General features: G+C 41.3%; 1 protein-coding gene across 22 annotated transcripts in view; it reads left to right on the plus strand.

Annotated features, from left to right (window-relative positions):
* CNOT1 (CCR4-NOT transcription complex subunit 1) overlaps nt 1–14,162 on the plus strand; it is a 61,481-nt gene that overhangs the window by 25,364 nt on the left and 21,955 nt on the right. For 6 of the 22 annotated variants that reach the window (XM_083751330.1, XM_083751322.1, XM_083751331.1 and 3 more), the window contains exons 14-24: nt 132–251; nt 1,545–1,667; nt 1,896–2,047; nt 2,773–2,923; nt 3,747–3,951; nt 4,225–4,368; nt 7,920–8,044; nt 8,862–9,148; nt 11,263–11,341; nt 12,449–12,679; nt 13,343–13,483. In XM_083751330.1, coding sequence (XP_083607456.1) covers nt 132–251; nt 1,545–1,667; nt 1,896–2,047; nt 2,773–2,923; nt 3,747–3,951; nt 4,225–4,368; nt 7,920–8,044; nt 8,862–9,148; nt 11,263–11,341; nt 12,449–12,679; nt 13,343–13,483 — 1,758 coding nt within the window. The remainder of the gene's footprint in view (nt 1–131; nt 252–1,544; nt 1,668–1,895; nt 2,048–2,772; nt 2,924–3,746; nt 3,952–4,224; nt 4,369–7,919; nt 8,045–8,861; nt 9,149–11,262; nt 11,342–12,448; nt 12,680–13,342; nt 13,484–14,162) is intronic. The other 16 variants (XM_083751317.1, XM_083751323.1, XM_083751316.1 and 13 more) reach the window with 7 other exon arrangements.

Consider the following 14,162-nt stretch of genomic DNA (forward strand, 5'->3'; position numbering starts at 1 on the left):
CCTGCTACTTTCGTTCTCATTGAATTGGAACCTGTGATTTCAGTGTTACAGAGCAGCAAGGGACTTGCCATGTGCCGGTTTAATTGCTCTTTAAGAGCTAGTAATCTGAAATTCAGCTGATGTTTCCTTAGGGCCAGTCTCCTTCAATTCGCCAGCTCATCATGCATGCTATGGCAGAATGGTACATGCGAGGGGAACAGTATGACCAAGCAAAATTATCACGTATTCTAGACGTGGCCCAAGACTTGAAGGTGAGTTTGATTCTATATTTTAATTCTGTGGAAAGTGCTTTGACTTTAGTGTTGGGGTTGTGTGAGATGCAGGGTTTGGGAGTGGAGGAAAATAAGTATCACATCAGACGACATGTTTATTCTAAGGACAGGAAGAGGTTATGTGTAGGAAGAGAAACTCATCTCTTTGCTTAATATGAAGCTGTGTTGCTAAATTTGTGACTTGCTAAAGTAATTTTTTCCATCTGCAGAGTTACTAAGATCCTGAGCTGTAGTTTCCTTTTTTGTTTTTATGATCTTGCATTAGAGCAACTCCAGAGACTCTTAAAAACTTGCAAAGTGTCACTGCCGTTGTATGTTTGCCTTTCCTCTTCATCAAGAAAGTGTGCAAGATTTTGGTGGCATTGAATATCATATCTCTATAGCTTTTACTAGACACTACTGGGTCAGCATTCATGTTATAACTCCCAAGGAGCCCAGGGTGGCAATTTGGTTAAGTTTGGTTCAGCACTACTGAAGGCCCATAATTATTTGCTTATTTCAAGCAAGGTGTGTTGTCACCAGAAGGTATCAGTGTATTGCCTCAAGGTCCATGGGGCTATGCAACCTCTTTTTCTTTGGAGTTTGTACAAGAGCCCTTGCAATTGAAATGAATAGAAGTCATGTATAGTGTATATTCCTCTGAAATTTAATGGGCAGGATAATGTTGGGTTTCCAGCAGTGATAGGAGCTCAAACCACCCATAAAAACTGCTCTCCCAAGCAGCCAGGTGGTGAGGTAGGGGTTGGTTCTTCGGTCTTCCTCCAGTCTTGCACAGGCAGTTTCTAGGTCTGTTCCACCCAAGCATAGAAAGAGCTGTAACTGCTGAAGGAGGGAAGAGTGCGGATAATGCGCACAGCCCACCCAGCTTTAATGGCCATGAGGGTGATGAGGATTACTGTCAACAGGGTGCCTGTCACCTATAGATCAGAAAATAGGGAGAGAAGAATTACTTATGTCACTTTGCTGTGAAGCCTTCCACCCTCAATGGCTTTGCCTTGCCTGTGGTCTTCCATATCTCCCCCCCCCCTTCAAATTCTTAGGTTGGAGGGAAAAGCAATGTGTCCAGTGTATTCTTCTCCCAGGAGGAGGAATTCCCACCCTGGAAGCTGCTTTGCTGGCTGCTGTCTCTGTCATGTTCTGTGTGACAGAAAAAAATGTTGGGAACTGAATAATATATAGATATGGTGGGGGAGGGTGTATGTGTGTAGGCTAATTCTGAGGGAAGCGTAGCCTGATACTTTGACTAGCAGTTTTCTAACTCTCTTTCTTTAGGCGTTGTCAATGCTGCTAAATGGTACTCCATTTGCCTTTGTTATTGACCTTGCTGCACTTGCCTCTCGACGGGAATACCTCAAACTAGACAAATGGCTCACAGATAAAATTCGGGAGCATGGGGTAAAGCAGGATTTTCTTAATTATTTTTGCAATTTTTTTGGTGGTAACAGTCACTTCTTTTTATAAAAAATGTTTCCCTGCAGTTTATAAAAATTGCTTTCAGCATGCACTCTTGAGTGATAATGTTGAACAAATACCCAGTATTTTCTATATCATAATTTTGTTAACATTCTTGAACTATTGTTAAGTGTGTGTATCCCACTGAAATTTGCACTTTTCCTTCCCTAGGAGCCTTTCATCCAAGCCTGTATGACTTTCCTAAAGAGAAGGTGCCCCTCTATCTTAGGTGGCCTTGCCCCAGAGAAAGACCAGCCCAAAAGTGCTCAGCTTCCTCCAGAGACACTGGCAACTATGCTGGCTTGCCTGCAGGCTTGTGCTGGGTAAGCAGATCATATCTTCTGGGATAGGCTGACAGTCTCATAAATAGTGGTTAAGAAGGTGAATTTACAAACTGGGAACTTGGCTATGAGCTCACTAGGTGACCTTTGTGAGCTGCCATTTCTCAGTCACCTTCTCATCCTCCAGATCCTCTGTAGCACTGGCCTGTCTGGCAAGGTTGGTGTAAAGTTTGTACTGTGTCTGTTTGGGAAGTGCTTTGAGCATTTTGGAAAAGTACTAAATAAATCCTGTGTAAGTCATTCTAGTTACATTGGGGCCATTATTAGGAAGTATAAACTCAGGGTTTTGGCAAATGCAGCCTTTGGACAGAGGGTTTTGCCTTTGCCAAGGTTCAGTGCTGTGTAATGAGTAGGATTTTGTATGTTTAGGTTTTACTTAAAAGCATATGTAGAAGAGTTGGAGATAACCCCGTAGGGCTATTTGTCACTTGTCTCTGGAGTTTGTAATACCTTGTTAGTTGGTTGGCAAGTTTGTCCTTCAGTTAAATAAGGGGTCAATATATATATTGGCTGATCAGTTGAAACAAGCCAGGTGATAGTTTTTCTGGTCTTGGGAGGTTGGGGAGCTCTTTCCTCTGGTCTAGTTGGGACATTGTGTTCCAGGCAGTGCTAGTGCTATCCTAGTTCTAAAGACAGCTCTCTTAGCACCTAGATAAAAAGGGGGGGGGGGGTTATTGGCAAGTAAACATCATTTCTTCTCCCATTAGAAGTGTGTCTCAAGAGCTATCAGAAACTATTCTAACCATGGTAGCCAACTGCAGCAATGTCATGAACAAAGCCAGGCAGCCACCACCTGGAGTTATGCCCAAAGGACGTCCACCAAGTGCTAGTAGCCTAGATGCCATCTCTCCTGTACAGGTACGTGGATGCTGAAAGAAGCCAAAGTAGCATAATAACGGGAGGTGCCTTTTTATATGTCTCTAAACTTACTTTTTTATTCATAATGAAATGTAATTCAAACATATTAATTGAAACCTTGCAGTTTAAGCACCATCTTTGAACCTGACATGTCTTTTTCATGGCTTCTTGGGTCAAGCAATGGTGCTAGATTGTAAGGACTTGTTATAACTGGGGCTCCTCAGTTCTCAGCTGAGCTGCTCTTTTAAAAACAAGGCACATACTAGTTGTTCACCACCACCACACTGTCACTGCTCCTTCCAGGTTTAATAGGGAGGAAAACCTGGTTCTAGTAACTATATTCAGTGGTAGATATAATAGCCTTTCATGATTTACTTTCTAAAGATTTAATTTGGCACCATTCTGCAGACTAAAGATTAATTGAGCAGCTTTTCATTAATAAAAAGAAACTGTGTGATACTAACAAGCAAACAGTGACAGTAGCATTGTAAGGATTCTAAGCTTCTATAAGTTTCACAGAGCTTTTTGTAAAAGTTAACTCTTAAAGCTAAGTTGTTACTTGGGCTCCAGAACAAACTATTACTGTGCAGACCAACCCCCAAAACCACAAGATGATGTCTAGTTTTAAAAGATTATACAGAAATACCTTGCAATGCATGCGTTTTGAAGGTGGAGGATGCCTAATGGGTCTGAAAGAGTAGTCCCAAAGTGTAAGGAATTGATATGTGGTCTTAACTGATTTTAGCAAGGCTGATCTGAATGAAGATTGATTGATATAGAAAATAACCCCTTGTCTCTTTTTGAATATTGATTTTATCTTCAGATTGATCCACTTGCTGCTGGGATGGCATCTCTCAGCCTAGGTGGTTCAGCAGTTCCACACACACAGAGTATGCCAGGTTTCCCTCCAAACTTGAGTTCTGCTTTTAGTACTCCACAGTCACCAGCAAAAGCATTTCCACCACTTTCCACACAAAACCAGAATACACCTTTTAGTGGGATTGGCGGACTCTCTTCACAGCTTCCAGGTACTTTTGTGTAAAGGGGCTGGTGCTTATGGGAGGAATGTGGCTGCTTTTCCTATAATTCTGCTGGGGGCAAGCACTTCAAATTGTATCCAACTTAGCATACTCAGTGTAAACCCATTGAAACCAATGGACTGAAATTAGTTGTGTGAATTAATTTCAGTGGGCTGAATGGAAGTACCATGTTGGCACTATTCAGGGTGGGAACAGCAAAAAAGTTATAATGTCTGTCAGCATTTGTAAACATAACTGAAATGATAATTTTATTTTCCTCAGTAGGTGGTCTTACAACAGGTAGTCTGGGCATAGGAACTGGGGCCCTTGGCCTCCCTGCAGTGAATAATGACCCATTTGTGCCAAGAAAACTGAGTACATCAGGACTGAACCAGCCTACATTCCAGCAGAGTAAGATGAAACCTTGTAAGTGGTAATGTTGTCTGATTGTGAAGTGTGACTGTGGATGTGCGGTAAATGTGAGTTTTCCCTCTAGGGTGGGGGCTGGCAGCTGTCTCTAAGGAGCCTTCTTTGCCCTCCCCAATATCTAGCCTTTCTCCCAGGAATCTTGGAGCATCTTATGTTGTGCTTCCAGGCAGTCTCCCATTCTTGTTAAATTAAAACCTGCTTGGCTTTACCATGCTAATCATGCTCCCAGCTACTGATGCCAAAAGCTTAACCTTGTACAGTTGTAGGTTCCAAGTAATTTCAGGTTTAAACCAACACAGATCAAGTGGTTTATCAGGCTTCATGAACGAACAGCTTTCATGTGAGTACTTCATAGAATTATTTACAATTGTCCTCAAGACCAATCTTGTGATATTAGACTAGGAAAATGTCCCTCAGTTTGATGGGAAAGTGGCATTGTGTACATAGTCTCTGCCACTTTTTAGTGACATTGCAATCTTGCCCAGAAATTGATTTTGGCCAGCTCATTGAATCTATGCTACTTGTATTTGTCTGTTAACCCTCGTTCACTCAAAGTGTACCTTTCATGTCCTTTGGTGATTTTTTTCATCTTATGGGTGTTTGGGCTGTGGGGGTTGGGAAACTACTTTGAATCATGAAGATGACACATGGAATAGGCAGCATCTTTCAAATCTTGCTGCTGAATATTTCCCAGTAAACCAAACTGAGGCAATGGCCAGAAAATAGGTGAAAGATGTAGAAATATGCTAGCATTGGTATTAGGGTGGTGGTTTTTAGAGGGTCAGCAAGGGTTAGGTGGCCAGTTGAATGTGGAATGCTTGGTGTTTGGTGTCAGGAATAGATAAAAGGACTCTTCTGGGTAGGGAAGACTTAAGTAGCAAGAGTGTACATCTACAGTTTGCAAGGCCATTATGTTTTGATAATCTTAGCTACCTGCAAACACCTTAATGTGAGCCTGTGGAACAGAGATGATCTCTAATCTCTTGCTTTGCCTGAAGAAGTTTGAAAGTGTACCTGCACATTAATGTTCAGCATGCTGTGAGTGCTTGTTGCATCCTGCCCAATAACGCTAATCTAGGGATGAATGATACTTTAATTCTGCAGTCATTCAGATTTGCTTTCCTGGCTTCCAGAATAATCGCTAATAAAGAACAAATGTGTTCTCATAACTAAGCCAGCCCTTTCCAACTAAAATTTTTGGTCTATATGCAGTCCCACATATGTGTTACATGCCTGAGCTAAACACCATTGAGAACCCTTTAGAGCTGTGCCACATTTTAGTGATGCAGACCTCGTTCTTTCCTGCTCAGTGCCTTCTTGACTGCTGCAGCAGCTTTTGGAGCTTGCTTCCTCCCATTTATACCAGAACTTGGCCCTATTTTTCCTTGCTTCGCCAAGCTTCAGCTTTATTTTTTTCTTCTCTCCTAGTGTATCCTCTTTTTAGTTGTTTCATAGTTTCTTCTCCTCTCACACCTACAGCACAGCGAGCATTCTTCAAGAAATGCTGGGAAGATGGGTTTAATCTTCTATCTTTAGATGGAGGAAATGTTCCTGGGTGAACAACATTCTGTTGACTGTTGCCCAAGTTGTCATGAATTCATGGCAATAACCCTCTCTGCAATGCAGCAGTCTCCCATCATGGAACTTTTTCTTTCCTTATTGGGGTGGCTGTCCTCAACTTACTATGCTTCCTGCCTTGCTCTTGCCAATACTCTCCCCCCCCCCCCAAGTTCTTGCTCCAACTCCAATCACAATGATCAAGATTATGTGCACTTGATCCTTTGTTGTGATACACCTTGATCTGATCTGTCCTGCCTGCTGAAGGTGGTCTTGGTGTTTCATCTTAACTGGAACTTAGTTCTTTTTATATTGTACCCAAATCCCAACTCAACAACTGTCTTACTGCATGACTATCAGATTTTCTATAAAGTAGCTTGCTTGCTGTCGCTGTCAGTAATCTGTTCACATTTGACATGGGAAGTAACTACATTCACAGCCCTGCAACCTTGCTTTCTGTGAAATGGTTACCCCTTTGATGTGCAAGTTTGAGTGGATGCTGTCGTTGAAAGGACTGTACTTAACATATTGTTTTCCTGACAGTGCCTTTCCCACCCTGAGGTAAGACAGCTTGCTGGTCTCCATATGTGGGACCACACACTGATCATGAAGAAGAAAGATGGGTTGCTTATCTGTAACTAGCTCTTTGAGTGGTCATCTGTGCAATCACACAGCTCACTTCTTTCTCCCTCTGCTGGTGTTGCTCTTCTTTGGTCTCTCTTGGGCAGCCACATCCTGCTGGCAAGCACCTTGGTAGCTGAGACAGAGCATCTTGCCAAAAACCTTTCTGTGTCTTATCTCTACAAGTTTGGTTTGCAAAGGCACACCAATCCATACATGTACACCAATCCATACATTCCTTCGAAGACAGAGGTCCTCTGGCTGGGACGGGACGACATGGGACTGAGGGGGCAACTCCCATCTCTTGCGGGGGTGCAACTAGTGCCAGCACCGTCCGTTAAGAGTTTGGGTTTGGGTGTAATCTTCGATACCTCCCTCTCCATGGAGGCGCAGATTGCAGCTATAACAAAGGCGGCATTTTTTCATCTCCGCCAAGCTAAGCAGTTGGCTCCTTACCTCTCTCGCCCTGACCTAGCCACTGTGATCCATGCGACGGTCACCTCCAGACTGGATTATTGTAACTCGCTCTACGTGGGGCTGCCCTTGAGACTGACCCAGAAACTCCAGCGGGTGCAAAATGCCGCAGCGAGACTCCTTACGGGGTCTTCGCTTAGAGATCACATTCATCCGGTGCTATACCAGCTGCACTGGCTCCCGGTGGAGTATAGGATCAGGTTTAAGGTGCTGGTTTTAACCTTCAAAGCCCTATACGGCCTAGGGCCCTCGTACCTACGGGACCGCCTCTCCTGGGATGCCCCACAGAGGAACTTACGATCTTCAAATAAAAACACCTTGAAGGGCCCAAGCCACAGAGAGGTTAGGCTGGCCTCAACTAGAGCCAGGGCTTTTTCGGCTGCGGCTCCAACCTGGTGGAACGCTCTGTCACAAGAGACAAGGGCCCTGCAGGACTTGACATCTTTCCGCAGGGCCTGCAAGACAGAGCTGTTCCACCTGGCCTTTGGTCAGGGCGCAGCCTGACTCCCTCCTTTGGCAATCTTTACAAAGCTTTAGTTTATGGTTGCCATCAATTTTGATTTTAATTCATTTCTATAATGTTTTACAATGTTGTACTGTTTTAGTGTTGTTAGCCGCCCTGAGCCCGGCTTCGGCTGGGGAGGGCGGGATATAAATAAAATTTTTTATTATTATTTATTATTATGTAACTGAACGGAGGACCGCTCAAAGAACTACAGTGACAGGAAAGCAACCTCTTTGAGCTCATAATATGAGTGAGACTGCATCATCATGAAATCTACTGAAATATTCCAAACTTCTTCTGTTCCCTTGGCATTGGATCTGTGATTATGAAATTAATACATTTTCCCTCCATTTTGTGTATTTATTTAATTAGTATCTACTTTTTTCAACAGCTGACTTATCTCAGGTATGGCCAGAGGCAAATCAGCACTTTAGCAAAGAGATTGATGATGAAGCCAACAGCTATTTTCAGCGTATTTATAATCACCCACCGCATCCAACTATGTCTGTAGACGAGGTGAGCTGTGGGTAGTAATGGCATCTCTCTCAACTTGCCCTTCTTCCTTACTGTAGACTTTCTTTTCCATCTTATGGAAAATTTGAGAAAGTAGGTACTTGCAACATTGCTTTTTGTTTGGTTGCAGTTTAAGGGAAATTTAAATTGTAAAATTCCAAAATGTATGTCCATACAGTTGCAGACAACTTTTGTGCAAGTGAAATTGGATGTTTTAAGTGGGTCCAGTGGAAAGATAACTATTCTGAAAGTTTTGTCTGCTTGTTATATGTCACTGTGGGGAAAAGTTATGCTTCACTTTAATTTGATTTGTGCCTCTGTTGGGTGAACACTTCTCCTGAGGGGAGGGGGTTGTTCCTAAATCAACAAAATGCTACTTAGCAAAGAGAGCTGCAGTTGCTGAGCCTTAAATGTCTGGGTGACCCAGCACACTAAATTGGATCAAATTAGAGTTTCCCCTTTTAGAATGCGTTTCTGAACACATTTTAGGCAATATTAGGACACACTATTTAATGTTTTGCGTTTACGGTGTTACAATCATCAGAATATAAACGTGCAAAACCCAGCATAATGACATAAACTTCAGTGAATGAGGCTAGCTGCATGTAGCAAGTATTATTTGTTCTTAGTGTTCTGATTCAAGCATGTTAACTGGAGAAACCCTTTTGGCAAGTAAGCAGAATAGAAATAAATAATACATGTGAGATTTTCCCTAGCAAAATTTTTACTGGTTTTCTCAGCGAACTTTACTTTCTGTAGGTGCTCCAAGGGCTAAGCATAATAAATTGAGTCTCTTCATAACATTCTGATTTCTTTACAGGTTTTAGAAATGCTACAGAGGTTTAAGGACTCCAACATTAAACGAGAACGCGAAGTATTTAACTGTATGCTGAGGAACTTGTTTGAGGAATATCGGTTTTTCCCCCAGTACCCCGATAAAGAGCTGCACATAACAGCCTGCCTCTTTGGTGGGATAATAGAGAAAGGACTGGTTACATATATGGCGCTGGGCCTGGCCTTGCGCTATGTTCTTGAAGCCTTACGAAAGCCTTTTACATCCAAAATGTACTATTTTGGTATTGCTGCACTAGATAGATTTAAAAATAGGTGAGTGTGTTTTTATAATATTTCCAAAATGCATGGGGGAATCTCATAACTATATGCCTACTTCAGCAATATATTTAACTTTCCAATACAAGGTTGACAGTATATTGCAGTTATTGAACGTGTCTCACAGTAGAGGCATAAATTAAACTTTGGCTAATAAATGGAATGCAGATTTTAAAATAAATGAAAAGGAAGTAAATTACTTATAGTCTGAACCTGAATAGAAAGTGCCTTAAAATGGCTTTGAAAGTATCAGGTGTTATATATATTAATATTGCTATTGGGGAAAAAATGAGAAAGCAAATCAGTGTTACTGGAAGTGAAGCTGCCTTGTAGACTTACAAAGACTAGGAGCAATCCAGCTAAAGTCGAGCCCATTTTTGTCTCATTGGTATTAATGGGAGGAGCCTCTTCCCCACTGAAATAACTTTGACTGGATTGTACTTTATACATCTGGGTCATGCAAGGTCACTCTCTCAAGATTCGTTACGATGGAAAGCTTAACTTTCATCCATTTTGCAAGGCAGTATTCATGGCCCTCTAGAAACAACTAGTGGGGGCCTCACTTACCAGATGCCAACATGTCAAAAGTGCTGGTAAGTAGCTACTTCTTTGTTGCACAGTAGAAACCAGTCTGAGTCCATTTCTCCTCTCCCCACAGCAGTGTGACCATTCCACATCCCAGTAGTCAGTTTCCTCTCCTCTTCCTTTCACACTACCTCTGTGTACTCCTCCATGCCACCCCTGTGAATCCTGTGGCAAGCGCTCTGTGATTCTGCACCCTTCTATCTTTTTCAGACAGTTTGCATATTGTTCCTTATCTCCTGCATCTTTGGAGCAAGATACATAGCTTCATACCCCTGTGGGAAAACTTGTCACGTTCAGGATAATTTCTGAAACCATAACTACTACAAGTTTTTCATGAAAGCTTGAGATTCGCAGAACTTTAGTACATCTTTGGAACATCAGTTCAACTTGGGGTTTTGTTTAATATCCCTCCTGAGAGACTTTGTAATTTTTATCCATTATTGCTCTGTACTGTTCTTCCTTTCAGTGCTGTATATTTGAATTGGTTTCTTGTTCAATAGAAATTTTCATTCAAAGAGCTGTCATAGTTTTACAGCTATCTAGCTGATAAAATGAGAGAGCATAAGGATTCCTATCTTTAAAGTACATCTAAGCAGACGGGTGTTTTAACAAACATATAGTTCTGAAATTGAAGTTAGCTTTCATGTATTTAACAAGCAAGACTGAGATTTCTTGACTTATTTAGTTATAAAAACATTTTTAAGGCTGAATTTTGCAATTTGGATTCTGTACCTATATTAGCCTAAAATTGCAGAATGTTCTGCATTAAAAACTGTTTCTGCATTTAGAATGGTGCGGGGAGAGCTGCAGAAGAAAGAGGGCCAACAGGGTAGGGAATTCTAGAGGGGGTTAGAGGGGAGCAACAACAAGCTGTGTATGTAGTAAAGAGGCATATGTCTGCCATATGTCACTTGAGAAGACTGCTGTGGTTCTTCCAAAGATGTTATTGGGAACTATGAGAGCTATATTGACAAATTGATTGTGCTATTAGCTACCCTTTTCTAAAAACCCAATCTGTAAGGGTGGCCCATAAATGTGGATCTAAGTCTTACTGTTTGGTAGGTTGGCCCCTTTGCAATATGCAGTATTCTTGGAGGAGAAAGCCACCAATAGCTCTTAGGTACCACAATGGCTATGTTCTGCCTCCATTTTTGGAGACAGTGTGCCTCTGAATACAAGTTGCTGGGAACTGCATGTGGAGTGACTGCTGTTGTGCTCAGGTATTGCCTGTGGGCTTGCCATGGGCATCTAGATGGTCATTATGAAAACAAGAGTTCTTGACTAGATGGCCCTTTGTCCTAATTCAGTAGGCTCTTCTTGTGTCCTTGTGCTTATGCCTTGGCAACATATAGTTGGAATCACTGGTGACATCAATAGAATTCATACTTTTGCTAACTAGCTTGCATCTGGTAGAACCAGAAATCTTTACTGCAGATCCAGTATCAGTTAAGCCAAAGATTTAACCATTAATGTATTGATCAGGCCATTTGTTTTCTCCTACTAATGGATAGTTTTACTGTTGACAGATTGAAGGACTATCCCCAGTATTGTCAGCACTTGGCTTCTATTAGTCACTTTATACAGTTCCCTCATCACCTGCAGGAGGTGAGTGTTAAAGGCATGGACAGTGAGGGGTGGGGGAGGACATCTGAATTGAGTTAGGTGTATTTGCATATTGAAAAACCTCAGCGTTCCATTAGTTTCATGCTTCAGGGTCCATTAAGTAAAAGGTACAAAAGGATCTGGAAAACTTGAGTTGGAGTAGCCCATGCATCTGAGAGGAGAGAAACAGGTTAATCTTAATGCATGTCCGCTTTTCCGTAAACCTCCTTTCAAGGAGACCTGTAGCCCTTTGCCACTGGAAGTGTTCATTTGACAATTACTTTAATCCTTGCCAAGCAGCTTCTTATATGGTTGGGTTGTACATGGTCTTTCCTAGCAAATAAATCCATACCGCTAGGCACAGCAGTCTGTCTGCCCAGACCTTCTGAAAGCAAACAGAACCAGGGACAGTGGAATTAGGATTCTGAAGGTCTGATCTGATCCAAAGGCTGTAGTCCAAACACTAAAAGCAATGTTGGTTTAGGATCTCTACGTTAGTAACACACCAATCAGTGGGGATTTCTATATTTTATATGCAGTATTGAGTATTTACATGTGATTAATAACACTGAAAGTTTTACCAATTGTAGTTCTTACACCTTTGCTTCAGAAAAGACAGCATTAGTCTCTTAGTTGTAACATCGTGTGTCATCTGTGGAAATGGGCTTCATCAGTGGTTGCAGGAAATTTGTTGTCCTTATCTAGACTGTAGGATTTGGAATATTTCTACCCCTGGATTACTTCACTGTTTACTACTTTTTGCTCTCATTGAAGTCTGCAAGGAAGGCTTACCATTCCCTTGCAGAAGCAGGGCACATCTTGCATCTAGTTCCTGCTACTTCTGCTCCTACAGAATGGAAGAAAGAGGATGGAGTGGAAAATTCAGGGTTAACATTGGAATTGCTAATTGATCCAAGACAAAAAGGAAACTTCTAAAATATGTAAAATGTCTTTTGTTGCTGATTTCAGGCCATTTATGGAGTTTCATTTGTGCCACAAACTTCAAGGCCAAGAGTTTGGGGAGTAGTTCTAGAAGGCAGTTGTAAGATTTGTTACATACCTGTGGTTGAATGTGATTTTTAAGAGCTATATACTTCTTGTCTCTTATAGTACATTGAATATGGACAGCAGTCTAGAGATCCTCCCGTGAAGATGCAGGGGTCAATCACCACCCCAGGAAGTATTGCACTTGCCCAGGCCCAGGCCCAGGCTCAGGTTCCGGCAAAAACTCCTCTTGCTGGTCAAGTTAGCACTATAGTCACCACCTCTACTACCACTACTACTGTGGCAAAGACTACAATCACTCCAGTGGGTCGAGTCAGCTTCAAGAAGGATGTGCCAGTAAGTACATGAGCCATTTTACGGGAGGAAGTAGAATGAGATTACGAATGCATCAGTTCTTAGGAGTAAAACAAGGAAGATAAACCCCATCTAATGTTCATAGCATAAACATATCACATGCAAAACCTCTGATACTTTAACCGCAGTTACACTGTTTTTCTTGTATGCCTAGTCTGGATAATTACCTGGCCATTTTTGTTTTTTCTGTTGTTTTGCTATTAAATATCAAGCAGTTGTTTCCTTCCCTGTGTTGGCGTTAGCTGCTTCTCCTGCTTTCTATTCTCACTCTTAGTTCTTCCAAACTGTTTTCAGTGGGCCAGTTTCAACTAAGAAATCCTGCTGGGTTTCCGTTTCTGGCTGTTGTTTCTTAAACCATGAATTTCCACTTTGTTTAATGAAGTCATTTTTTTCTTTCACTATTCTGTTGCCCATGTGAGCAAAAATCTTACTCCTCGTGTCTTATAGATTCCCAAGCTTAAGTTAACTCCTATCATTCACTAACACATAAATAAATGTACACTCCTTTTAGCATGTATAACTGTTGTCTCCCTTTTGTAACTGTATTGTGAAATATTGTTTATGCTATAGCAGAAGTCCATGATGGTCTGTTGTATCTTTAAATGAATCAACTCACTTCTTCAAATCATTTTTCTTGTTCTGCAGCCTTCTATTAATACAACCAACATTGACACCCTGTTAGTAGCCACAGATCAAACAGAGAGAATTGTTGAACCCCCTGAAAACGTGCAGGAAAAAATTGCTTTTATCTTCAACAACCTGTCACAATCCAACATGACTCAGAAGGCAAGTGTCGCACAACATTTTAGTCCTGATAATTTATGTTCCTTGAGTGATTCTTATACATGTAGAGAACTATCTGGAATTATGCCTGTGTATGCATGCCAAAGGTTCTTTTAATTAGCAGCCTTCCAAAATTTTAGAATTGTAAACATAAAATAAATATAATGAATTAACATAGAATAAGTAAAATCTAAAATAATTTTGGGATAGTCTTTTGTGCCTTTGGTAGTCCTTTAGTTGCTCATATATTGGGAAAATGTGGTCAGATTTGTCTACCAAAAGGTCAAAAACTCCTTATCTGCTGCCAAATCTCTTCAGGGTCATTTTATCATCTGCAACTGATACTACTTAACGGAAAAGAGGCATTGCGTACACATTTTTCTATCAGGTCTCTGTATTGCATAATTGGCTCTCCATATTCCTAATTGAACATAAAAAGTAATGTTGGGTGCCAGACTCTGCTTACCTTAATCATTTTTTACTTGATGTAAGTTTCTTTTCATTTATGGCTTCCAAACCATGGAAGAAGCCTAGCAAAATAACGCTTTGGCACTCCTTACAATGTTTTAATATATGCTGTAAGCCACCCAGAGTAGCTGGGGAAACCCAGCCAGATGGGTGGGATATAAATAATAAAATCATTATTATTATTAATCAAGAGACGTATTATGCAAATCTATTT

Source organism: Podarcis gaigeae (assembly GCF_964106915.1).
Source record: "Podarcis gaigeae genome assembly, chromosome: 8".
NCBI classification, from domain to species: domain Eukaryota; kingdom Metazoa; phylum Chordata; class Lepidosauria; order Squamata; family Lacertidae; genus Podarcis; species Podarcis gaigeae.